Here is a 12945-nt window from a genome sequence, read left to right on the forward strand (position 1 = left end):
ACAGTTGGAGTTCCCTGGCTGCCACGTTTTTCTTGTGACTTCAGCACCTGGTAAATCCAGGACATAACAAGCATGTACTGCAGGTTGCCACCTCGGACCTCTCTCCTAGCATGTTTGTTGTGATGGTGAATGTATAACCTAAAGGGAAAATAAAGTACATTTTTAAAAAGCCAGTTTAACTTACTTGGGGCTTCTACCAGCCCCCTGCAGTTGTCCTGTGCCCGCGTCATCACTACGTGATCTTCCTATTCACTTGCAGCACCTCATTCTTCTGGCTGCACGACCCTAGTCCGTGTGCCTCCTGATCGCACTCCCGTGGACACGAGAGCTCTGCACATGTGCAGTACAGGAAAATCTACTGCGCATGTGCAGGAGGCTCCCGGCGATGGAAGTGTTTTTAAAGGCCACACATGTGCAGTGAACATTAACTCACTTCGAAGCAAGGCGCTGCGGGGGACTGGAACATCGCTCAGTGACAGCACAGGCACCGGGTGATGTGGGGGGCTGATAGACGCCCCAGGTAAGTTAAACTGGCTTTTCTTTTTATTAACTTTAGTTTCCTTTTAAGGATCATTTGTACACTACATCCCCTTTCCTACCGAGGCTAATAAAGAGGAGATTCAGCAGCTTCCACACAGGCACCATTAGCTGATTTTTATTTGCGTTGTAGTGGAATTGCCCTTTTAGGGTTCCACTGATGTGCTAAATCTCTCCTAGTGGGCCCCCATTTACATACATGTCACTGGGGCATATGTACATCTTAAAGATTTGTGTACATGTGTTTTAAATTTGGCAGTTTTTGGTCTTCGTGCCCCTTAAACACAGCCATACATCCCACAGTTCTTGTTTCAAAGAAATACGATTGCAAATGGCAGCTTCCATGTTTGATGCTTGTGATGCTAAATTGGTCATGTTGTAGTGTAGCTTCCCTTGTGCATGTGCAGCTATAGTTGCAGAAAATCTAGTTTACAGTATTTTTGCATTTTTATTTTGAAGGGTTAGTCCTGCCAAAAAGAGGGATTTTGGTTGTGTGAATCAGGTGGGCAGAGATTACTTTTTAAGTCCTTGCATTACTTGAAGGTTTGAGCAGTCCCTGCCTTACTTCATTTCCTTCCATTTTGCAATCTTGCTCCTTATGCTTATACAGTTGTGTTTCCTATTTGCAGTATAAGCTACTTTAAAGTGAACCTCCAGACTAAAAATCTACTCAGCAGCACTGAAAAGGTTTGGTGTTTAACAGTTTCACAGCATCAGAACTTTATTTTTCTTACCCAAGCCTCATTTTTAGCTGCACAGAAGCTAAGCTCCGCTCCATCAAAGAAATCTGCCCGGGCTTTTTTCCCCTGATGCTGTGCAAAGCATGATGGGATTTCTGATCTTGTTGCCTAGCGCGCACAACTAAGAGAAGCGATCAGGACACAGGACAGTTGGAACTGTCTCATGCTCCCTGTCACCTCCTTTCAACCAAAAAGATGGCTACCCCCATGAAATCACAAACCTTTGCCTGTTCTTTTAAAACGGGGTGGGTAAGAGATTATATTACCTCTTTTAATTAACATAACTAATGTAACTTAATGACAGTATGTTTGTTTAGGCTGAAGTTACTCTTTAACCTTTTTGTATGTGACTTCAGGTTCAATTTTGATACTTGCCTCCAGTAGGGGGAGACCTCTGGTTGGTCCAGAGGCTTCCCCTGTCTTCCAAAGCCTCTCCATTCCTACACTGGGACCCCTTTTGCAACCTTTGACATTGAAGATGGTTTGCGGCCACTTTCCCCGCTGTGTACAAGCGTGGCCGCACTGTGCACTGTGCATAGTTGCTCATGCCTGCCCAGTATAACTGAGCCACTCGCATGTTCGTGAGCTGCTCCCGTGCTACTGGGCAAGCACAGCCATCTGTGGTCATAAACACACAGGGTAGGCCCCCTATCTCCCCCCCCCCCCCCACTGATGTAAGTATGAAATCTAAGCCTCGGAATTGCATTAAGATCCTGTAGAGCCTTCCTTGTTGTAGTAGGTCTGCAAATCTGGGAACTCTTGTTACACATGCAGTGTCTTGTTGCTTTGGCACTGCCTTGGTTGCTACATTTGCCTTGCCCTGCTCTGTCCTTATCCATTTGGGACCTGTGATATTTTTCACCGTTCCACATATATTGTGCTTGAGGGAGACCCAAAACAGACTGATGCTGACATAGTTTAGTCTAAAACTTCTCTCATGGTATAAATTTCACCTGCATGTTGTTACTCACCAACTTTTCATATTGCAAAAACTGTGAAGTGCTCCCCCAGTATTTACCTGTGATCGGGGGACTCGAGCGCTGTGCTCTTGCCATCCTCTGATATAAAAAAAAAATAAGAAGCATAAGGTAATCCTCTTCATGTCTGCAGGTCTATTTCATGGTAGGTTGACACTGGTCCCCTTGCAGCTCCAGCTTCTTGGAGGACATTGTGCTTAGTTTAGTGAAGGAAGCTTATTGGTCTCTCCAAAAAACTGAAGTAACCTTTTTGGCTGGAATAACCCTTTTTCAAAAGAGAAGATAAGGTGGAGAGGAATATAGAAGTTGCCAGTGCCAAACATAGGGTTGATTTCCTACAGCTGGAGACCACTGGAAAACCTCAGAGGCAGCAAATCTGGGCTACGGTTACAGTGGCAAAGTTTACACACACACAGTCGCCTGTAGGGATCGGGACTTGACCTATAGGGCAACACTTCTGTCCACAAGCTCATACAGACGTTTACCTTGGCTACACCAGAGTGACCTGTACTGTTGCTATGGGGAGGAGAGGAGGGGCGAGGATACTGCACTTCGCAGAGCAACTTCCTGCAGGTGCTGTAAGGAGGGGAACAATCATTGGCCATTATTAAGCAACCTTATGAGACACCTCTGCGCACTGTAGATTCTTGGCCAAGTTTTTCCTGGACAGGCTTACTTCAGTCTAGCTTGTGTATGGGTCTTTGAATTAAATTGCCTGAGCCACCCTAAGGGGCTTATTAATTCAGCTTCACTAAAGCACAGTTGTGATGCACAACATGATTACACCCCTGACTGTCCCTTAGCAATTCTTGTGACTTTGAAGATAGCAGAGGCAACTTCCTTATTCTTCACACTTCCAGATCTCATTTGAAGTACAATCCTTTGCCTGAGCTCCAACTGTGTATTGCGCTGTATCTATTAGCCTTGTATTTCTGCTGCTGCACTTGTGCTGTAACTACACCCAGGTGTCCTCAGCGCTAATTATTGTAAATTATATTGTCCGCTGGGAGTTTCCGTTTCTGCTCCTCTGAATCATATGTTGCATGCATATTATCAAGCTTAATGATATTGGTAAAATTAGATGGGAAAAGCTTTATAATCTTTTTGTACATTTCAGTTTGGGAAAACTTTTTTTTTTTTTTTTTTTTTTTTTTTAATAATGCAGATTTAATTCTAAAATTAACTGAGGACTCCAGGTAAGCTGAGGAAACGGTGTTATGGGAATGTGAAGTGTTTTTTGTATTCAGTACTAAATGCATTTAAATGTATAGGCTTACGAATGTGCTAAAACAACCCCAAGCCCTCTTCTCCTTCTAACCCCCCCCCCCCCCCCCCAATGGAGGTGGGGAAGTTGGCCAATCAAAATTTTATGTATGTACATACTCAAAAGATAATCTTACACTGTCAAAAAAATACGTTTCGACACATCCGGAAATTGCATGTTGTGTTGCAGGCCCCATACCTTTAGTGGTAGACCTTAAGTAAGCATGCAGATCAGACTGGATTAGCTGCATGCTTGTTTCAGGTGTGTTATTCCGATACTGATGCATAGAAGATCAGCAGGACTGCCAGGCAACTGGTATTGTTAAAAGTGGACCTGAACTCTTGCACAAGACAGAAGGAAAACCGAGAAAAACATTATGTATTTAGAGTTTAGCCTGTCTAATTCCACTCCTCTGTGATTAATCACACTGTAATTTGATCTCAGCTGTGTCAGCTGGCTGCCTCAGCCGAGCAGCTAATTTGTAAACACAGGATGTTAACCTTATGTTTTCTATAAAGGCAGGAAGTACACACACTGCAGCTTAATTGCAGGATTTGTATCAGCTGTATCGTTTTCAAAGGGATGCACTCCTGTATTTCACTGTGTGATGTGCCTGGTTTTTGGCTTCAACGGCACAATATGAGCCAATAATAGTCACTTGAAGAAAATTGATGGTGTCTGTCTCATTTTCTTACAATTTATTGCTCTTTTATGAAAGACCGGTACAGCACATGATGATCGCAATGTTACGGAGGGTATACCTTCTTTGTTACAGCTTATACAGGTACAAATCCAGGTAGCACAGCTTGACAAGGAAATGCTTTTCTTTAGATTATGCTGTTTCTTATATTTTAGAGCAAAGAGGAAGTTCCATATTTCACTTCAGTTGTCATTTTAAAGGGGCACCATGGCAAAAAAAATGTAAAATTTAAAATATATGCAAACCTAGACAAATAAAAAATTGTTGTTTTTCCCAGAGTAAAATGAGCCATAAATTACTTCTCTCTTATGTTGCTGTCACTTACAGTAGGTTGTAGAAATCTGACAGAAGTGACAGTTTTTGGACTAGTACATCTCTTCATAGGGGATTCTCAGCAAGGCTTTTATTTTTTATTAACATATTCCTTAAAAAGGATGTAAACAATGCTGGACAGCTTCCCTGCTCACTACACAGTTTTTTTGGCAGTTAGACAAAGCAACTGCCATTCACTAAGGGGTTTTGAAAATAAATAAATAAATCACTGAGAATCCCCTATGAGATGAACCAGTCCAAAACCTGTCACTTCTGTCAGATTTCTACTACCTACAGTAAGTGACAGCAACATCGGAGAAAAATAATTTATGGCTCATTTTACTCTGGCAGCTACATACTTCCTAGTTGTATATGTTTGCACGTATATTAAATTTTAAAATTTTTTGCCATAGTGCCCCTTTAAAGCCCATATTAAAATAGAAAATAAGTGGATGAATTCTATGTACAGTACATAGTGTTTTGGATCACCTTTTTAGGGCTTTCAGGCATGCTTATGGAGATGCAATCGCAGGGACAGCAGACGGTGCATAGATAGCACTCCATTCATTCGTGGCAATTCACTACTGAATCCCATTCAGTATTCATGCTCCGCCCCCCGCTGAGTGATGCGCAGAGCACCCTGGCTCTGCGCTGCATGGAAGCGATCCCTTAGTCTTCTAATTAAATGACTAATCTATGTCAGCTAATCTGTGAGTTGTTCTTGCGCAGACGTAAGATCCATACTCCAGATCCTAGTAAAGGGAGGCGGCCTTGACACAAAATGACAAAAATCGCTATACTTTCCCTTTGATGCTTTGTTTCTGGACAATTCTTTATATTGTCCATGGAAATCCATGACAAATGATTACAGGGAGATCTCCCCACTAACTGTGCTTTCATGCTGTAGGAATTGGAGGCGGTGAGGGATGCTCTGACGCCAGCATTGGCCTGCGCTGCTGCTAAAACCGGAGATATCAATGCACTGGAAGCTATAAGGGATATGGTAAGAATGCTTGTGACTTTTTGTAGTGTAGTTCATAATATATGTCTGTTATTAGTCAGTATTAATTCCTCTTTTTTTTTTTTTTTTTTTTAAAGTATCCCCTTTTCAAATGAAATGATCTTTACACTTTGAATACTGTATTGGCATGGAAGTTCTGGCAGAGTTCTTCAGGGGCGGGGCAAGATATCCCTAAAGATGCCCATACATGGAAAAATCTTTATATTTGATGTAACGGAATAATCAAACTAAATTATCTAATAAAAAAAATTGTACCAACGTATCTGATCGAATTTTTATAGAAAAAACTGGATAATCGTTAGTTTTTCTTGATCGAAAAAAGATCATTTTCAACTTTCATAGAATTGGCTAATTTCGGTCGCAAAAACTGGAAATTGACCGTTTTTTATGGCTACCATAACATGATCTCCACTTCCGGCATACAATGTGGATGTAATCAGGGCTGTGGAGTCGGTACAAAAATCTTCCAATTCCGACTCCTCAGTTTAGGAAACTGCCGATTCCAACTCGGACTCCAGGTACCCAAAATGACTCAGACTCCTTAGGGCTGTGGATTTTGTCCAAACATCATCCCACTCAGACTCCTTCGTTTATGAAATCACGACTCCGACTCCACAGCCCTGGATGTAATGCCTGGTACACACAATGCTATTCTCCTCAGGTCAACTGGTTGATCAATAATTTCCGATCTGCAGTTGAGAAAGGGGTCGATTTTTGTGCAGTGCTGATCTGAAAATCCATCCCTTTCTCGATTGGGAATGCCAGTAATTACAGATTGACCCGTCAATCTGACAGGAATATTGCATCGGGTGTATCCCAGTCAGGGCACTATCTATGCTGAGTTTGTATGTTCTTCTCGTGTCTGCATTGGTTTCACCCGGGCACTCTGGTTTCTTTCCACATCCCAAAAATATACTAAGTTAATTGGCTTGCTCCTAAATTGGCCCTAGACTATGATACATACACTACACAATACATACATAGAAATTGTTTTTCAGTTGCCAGGACTATGCATGGTTAGGCCTGTTGCAAACATTTAATATTGTATCTTGCTTTTATGCGTATATTAAAATACAACTATCACAAAAGTTAACAGGGAAGGTTGAATGGGTGATTCTATTTGCTGCAATCAACCAATGTAATAAGGCCTTCTACTTTTTGTAGTTACTTGTGCAGCAGGATAAGTGCAGAGACAGCCTGAAATTCTTAAAGGACGTCTGAAGTGAGAGGGATATGGAGGCTCCATATTTATTTCCTTTTAAGCAATGCACACTGCCTGGCTGTCCTGCTCATCCTCTCAAATACTTTTAGCCATGTCCCCCAAACAAGCATGCAGATCAGGTGTTTCTGACTGGATCAGCCACATGATTGTTTCAGGTGTGTGTTATTACTAGTGCCTGAAGGATCAGCAGGACGCCAGGCAACTGGTATTGATAGGGGAAAAAAACATGGCATCCGCCACATACCTCTCGCTTCAAATGTCCTTTGTTTTTATAGAAATTAAATTCCTGTATATTTTAGACTCTCATAGCTGGCTACAAAGTGAAATGCTTCGATATCTCGGCCTTGTCTAAGTGACGCACTTCTCTGTTTGAATAGGGCGGGAACCTGAGCAGCGAGGATTATGATGGTAGGACGCCATTACACGTGGCCTGCTGTGAAGGCCACTATAATGTGGTTCAGTATTTGCTGAATAATGGAGCCACTGTCTATGCCAAGGATCGCTATGGAGATACACCACTGATGAATGCTGTGAAATTCAGGTAAGTTTACTGTATACATGAATCATTTCAAGTATTCGATTCTTGCACTATGAGCTTCTAAGCGGAATGCATTGTGCTGGTAAAACTGGAAGTTAGTTATTTTCCAAGGTTTTTTCAAATATTTCATACTGGAGACTTTGTGATGTACATTCTGTAAAGTGTGCTCTGTGTTAAGGCTAGTGCACACCAAAAAGCGCTAGGGTAATTGCAAACGCTTAGCACTTTTTGAAGTGATTTTCCTAGGCGATTCTAGGCATGTGCTTGGGGATTTTCTAATCCTGCCTCGCGATTTTTGGAGTAGTCCTTTTTTTGTTACACTAGAGCTGTAATGGAACAGCTTCTGTAACAAAAAATGCTTGGAAAATTGCTCTGATCTAGTGCTTTTCAGAGCGATTTTTCCACTTTCCTATACTTATCATTGAGGCTGAATCGCCAGAGAAATCAGGATAAATGCTGCAGGATGTTTGCATTTGAATGGGATGGAGCACACCATATTGATGAGCTGTTTTTCCCAAATAATTAGCCAAGCACTTTTCAAAGCAATGGCGTTTTTAAAAGCGCTCAAAAGTGCTCTTGGTGTGCACCAGCCCCTATGACGATAAAGCTCATCAGAGTTCCAGGATTGTCCAGGTAGAGCCTGCATGCCTGGATGTGCACTGCCTAGCAGAGGAAGCCAGAGGACTGTCATGAATCTTCTAGGAGAGGAAAGGCGGCCTTGCATCAGTAGACTTGGCAGCTGATTGACCATCCAGATTCGATAATTATTGAATCTTGCGTCACAGATCAGCATACACTGTTTTCTTAGGTCTAACTTTGACTTAATACATAGTATCACTGATAATTGGCAAGCCTGTAGTCAGCTGTACTTGTTGCTATGAATGTGGCACACTTCTGTGCTGATGTCACAGCCTCAGTTTGATATCCAGGCAGGGCAGCTTTATGGGGGGTGGCAGCCTGAAGACTCCATAGATTTTAATGGGTAGTAAAATTGCCCTCGAGCTAGAAAATCTACAGAAGCCATGGTGTACAGTAGGCGATTCAACTTATTTATTGCTCGCCAAAAATCAAAAAACAAAAAAATCTTGCTCACTACATAAAATGAGCCGGTAATGCTCTATCTCACAGCAAATCCTATGACCATTTTCAGCTGTGAGGGCGGTTTCTTGGGCAGGGCGACCGTACTGGGTGCAGACCAGCAAGTAGAAGGGGGCGCAGGAAGAAGGACATAACCGCAAGGGAGCTGGTGTCGTGTGGTGCAGCCAAATTGAAGAAGAAAGAATATTACCAGCGCAATCGCCTCCCTTGACTCCTCCTGGGCCGTCTGCATTAGACGTCAAGTCATAATCACGTCAGCACCACGTGATGACACCTGATGTCCTGTAGCAGTACTGCAGGTTGTCAGTGCAAAGCACCCAAGGAGAAGTCTGCTTTCCGGGCTCTGTTTGCCTGTCTGTTTTCCTGGTCCCTGCTTCCTCCTGGATGAGTTGCTGGTCACTAGTAAGTAGGCAGATCTACTTGTGACCTGTGGATGGTGTGACTGCCCCTGAAGAGTAAGGTTTTTTGCGAGTCCACGGTGGTGTGGGGGAGTTGGTGCAATTTAGCCTAGAAACTGCCCTGGCAGCTAGCAGACCTGGCACATCCGCTTATGGGCATAGCATCCTTCTGCATTACATATGAGGAGCTTAAGGCAACAGAGGGAGGTGGAGGGCACACATGATCCCATAAGGTATTATATTATAAGTGTTGGCATAACCTCACTATCTAGGAAGAAAAGTACTCAAAATCCCTTCTAGATACAAGTTTAGTACAGTAGAAAGTGTATGGGTAAATTTGGGTTGCTTTAAATTCTTCGGGTATCCCCTTAAAGAGTCTGAAGCGAGAATAGATCTCGCTTCAGACCTCATAGCTAGCAGGGGAATGCGTGCCCCTGCTAAAACGCCGCTATAGCGCGGCTTAACGGGGGTCCCTGTCCCCCCAAACCCCCTCCGTGCAGCGGGGGAGCGCTTCCTGGTTGGGGCAGGGCTAACCGCCGCAGCCCTGCCCCATGCGCGTCTGTCAGACGCGTATCTCCGCCTCTCCCCCACCCCTCTGTCTTCCTTCACTGAGAGGGGCGGGGGAGAGGCGGCGATGCGCGTCTGATAGACGCGACTGGAGGCAGGGCTGCAGCCGTTAGCCCTGCCTCCAGGAAGAAGAATACGAGCGACCATTTTCCGACCAACTTTTGCGGGGGGTGGGTTGGGGGTGAAGGGACCCCCGTTAAGCCGCGGGATAGCGGCGTTTTAGCAGGGGCACACGTGCCCCTGCTATATAGAAGACCTGAAGCGAGATTTAGTCTCGCTTCAGTGTCTCTTTAATTATTCTTATTTAAATAGAGCCTGCTTTTTCTGCAGCGCTGTGCAGAGTATATTGTCTTGTTTTATGTGTACCTCAGAGGGGCTGTCAGTCTAATCTCTACTTCAAATTCACATGTCTATTGCAGTCAAAAGTCCATTTAGGTAGAGGCCAATTAACTTATCTTTGTTTTTGGGATGTGGGAGGATACCTAAATGCCTGGAGGAAACCCACACAGGGAGAACATACAAACTCCATGCAGATAGTGCTCTGGCTGGGATTCAAGCCAGGGGCCCAGCGCTGCAAGGAGAGAGAGCTATCCACACCGCGCAACGCCAAGATCACCTACACACCTGCATCAATGTATCCAACTTAATCATTCACTCTTCGTGTGCCCTTCCCGTGAAATCAGACTCTGTTGCGGCGGACAGTGTAGTGTCCACTCCTATGGTGCGGCTAAAGCCCAGGGTGGATATGCTCCCCCATAAGCTATATGGGGGAACGTATCCCGCAGATCCGTTGCAGTGTGAATGGCTCCTATTTATAAAATAGGAGACGTTCACTGTCCATTTAGTGGTGAGTGGAGAATAGACAAAAAATGTCCACTCTAGTGGGAACGTAGCCTAACTTGCAGTTCAGCTATGTGGTCTCTGATATTTAACCTGCTGAGCGGTCTGGACGAGCTCCGCTCATCCAACACCGCCAGAGGCTGCCGCTCAGGCCCTGCTGGACCGATTTTCGTCAAATAAAAAGCAGCACACGCAGCCGGCACTTTGCCAGCCGCGTGTGCTGCCTGATCGCCGCCGCTCTGCGGCGATCCGCCGCGAGCAGCGGCGAAAGAGGGTCCCCCCAGCCGCCTGAGCCCAGCGTAGCCGGAACAAAAAGTTCCGGCCAGCGCTAAGGGCTGGATCGGAGGCGGCTGACGTCAGGACGTCGGCTGACGTCGATGACGTCACTCCGCTCGTCGCTATGGCGACGATGTAAGCAAAACAAGGAAGGCCGCTCATTGCGGCCTTCCTTGTTTATTCTGGGCGCCGGAGGCGATCGGAAGAACGCCTCCGGAGCGCCCTCTAGTGGGCTTTCATGCAGCCAACTTTCAGTTGGCTGCATGAAATAGTTTTTTTTTAATTAAAAAAAACCCTCCCGCAGCCACCCTGGCGATTTTTAATCAGAACGCCAGGGTGGTTAACCACTTGAGGACCACAGGCTTACACCCTCCTAGTGATCAGGATATTTTTTACAATTCCGCACTGCACAACTTTAACAGTTTATTGCTCAGCCGTACAACTTGGCATCCAAATTAATCTTGCCTCCTTTTCTTCCCACCAACTGAGCTTTTGTTGGTGGGATCTAATTGCTGCTGCAATGTAGTTTTTTTTTTTTTTTTTTAATCCATTTTGTGGCTTTTTTGTTTCTTTAATCAAACCCCCCCCCCCCCACCCTCCCTTCCTCCCTCCCCGCCGTGATCTGCCACTAGAATCACCTCTCATAGGCATTAACCTCCGAGAGGGAGAAGATTGTGAGCGTCTCCTGGGGACAGCTAGGTGGCAGGGCTGTGCTAGGTCGCAGCGCTATACAAAGGCAAATGACAGGTTTTTCCTTCCTAAAAGCCTGCCAGCTTCGATTGTGGCTGGCAGGCTGTTTATGGAGCGCAGCTCCGTAACTCAGCAGGGAATCCGCATTCCCCGCTAATCTCTGCCTACAGGACCTGACGCCAGTTGGCGTTAGGCGGTTCTGTAGCTGCCACCCTCCCACCGCCGATCGGCGTCGGGAGGGGGTTAAACTCCATTGCAGGATTTTGTACCTTGTCTGTCTCCCTATTTATATATTGTTCAGTGCTACCTAATATGTTGGCATTTTATAAATACAATAAATAAGGATTCCAATATAGATTTCTTAGCAATGTCCTCGTACAACACATGGGTGTGGTTCTTCAGAAATGGCTGCTGTGTGGCTGTGGACTGGTGGTATGTGTGGACGACCACTGCTTGCTCTGACAGAGAAATGTCCTGATTGGCAGCTCCCGGCTGTATTCAGCAAAGAGCAGGATTGTGGCCCTCCATGCATTAGTGTAGGCTTTTTATGATTCCTTTTCTTGTACATACTGTGCTACACCATTTCTTATTTACTGCTTTGTAAATGATGCATAAAAACAAGTGTCCATCCCACCAAACACTGTGAAGACAGGCTGTCTTTATCCACCGTCGTTATTCCTACTCAGATCCGCTTACGTTTATTAGCATTTCAGAGTCTTCACAGACAGTATTTCATGTGCTTCCTCCAGCTCGCTTTATTGTGGGTGTGGGTGCTGGTTTTGGCATTGGCAGCAAGAGGTTAAACTTGAACCTCTCCTAATGTGAGAAAGCGGAGGCCATAGTGCTCCACGCCCAGCATCTGCCTCGGGTCCTGTTCTGAAGATTTCTTCATGCAGACTTTTCAGTGCCACTCCTGTTGTGATGCTGGATTTCATACTTAGCTACTGTCATTGCTTATTCCAGAGTGAGGTGTTGTGACAAGATAGGAGTCGCTCCTGCAGAGGCTTGCTGTGCAGGCTTGCATAACGCGCAGGCTGCGGCTCCTTCACAGGGCTCCCCACACGGCTACACACACTGATTATACACAGTCCCGCCCAGCGGGGAAACATGTGGAATCTGGTTATAGTGTGCAGCTTGAAGTATGGTTTATTGCTTAGTCTGTGTGGTACAGTACTTTAATGGCAAGCAGACCTATTTAAAGAGTAATTTTAACCCATGATTGAACTTCATCCCAATCAGTAGCTGATACCCCCTTTCCCCTGAGAAATCGTTTCCTTTTCTCAAATTAATCAAGGAGGGGAGGTCTGTGTGATAAGAGAACTCTATTGAGGCTAATTGATTAAAACTAGGCCATAATGGCCTGTTGTGGTGGCACTAGGGCACTAGATCCCTCCATAATCATTAGGTGTCCACTCATTCCCCGGGATGGGCTTGCACTTGAGAACAAACTGATGACCATTTACCAATATGTGTTACTGTAGAAATAACAGGTGAATGGTCCATTCATTGTACATAAGGACTGTGCATTAATCTAGCATCTTCTTCTTCAGGCAATTGGAGGTGATTAAACTGCTGCGTCAGACGGGGGCTCATCTGTCCTGGGAGGAGCTGGAGCACAGCGGCACGGAGCTCTGCAGGTGAGAAACACAACCGCACACATTACACTGCTCGGGTCATGTGACAAAATGATCTGACGCTACAGAAGTAGTGCAGATTCCACTTTGCCTGCAGAAGCCCAGAGTGTAGCAGCTTTCAACTTTCTGCT

At 45.0% G+C, this 12945-nt stretch overlaps 1 protein-coding gene across 2 annotated transcripts in view; it reads left to right on the forward strand.

Moving 5' to 3' along the window:
* ASPG (asparaginase) overlaps window positions 1–12945 on the forward strand; it is a 138738-nt gene that overhangs the window by 98581 nt on the left and 27212 nt on the right. For both annotated transcript variants that reach the window (XM_068254225.1, XM_068254226.1), the window contains exons 11-13: window positions 5438–5533; window positions 7151–7314; window positions 12731–12817. In XM_068254225.1, the coding sequence (XP_068110326.1) occupies window positions 5438–5533; window positions 7151–7314; window positions 12731–12817 (347 nt within the window). The remainder of the gene's footprint in view (window positions 1–5437; window positions 5534–7150; window positions 7315–12730; window positions 12818–12945) is intronic.

The sequence above is a fragment of the Hyperolius riggenbachi genome, chromosome 9, assembly GCF_040937935.1.
Source record: "Hyperolius riggenbachi isolate aHypRig1 chromosome 9, aHypRig1.pri, whole genome shotgun sequence".
Classification (NCBI taxonomy): Eukaryota; Metazoa; Chordata; class Amphibia; order Anura; family Hyperoliidae; genus Hyperolius; species Hyperolius riggenbachi.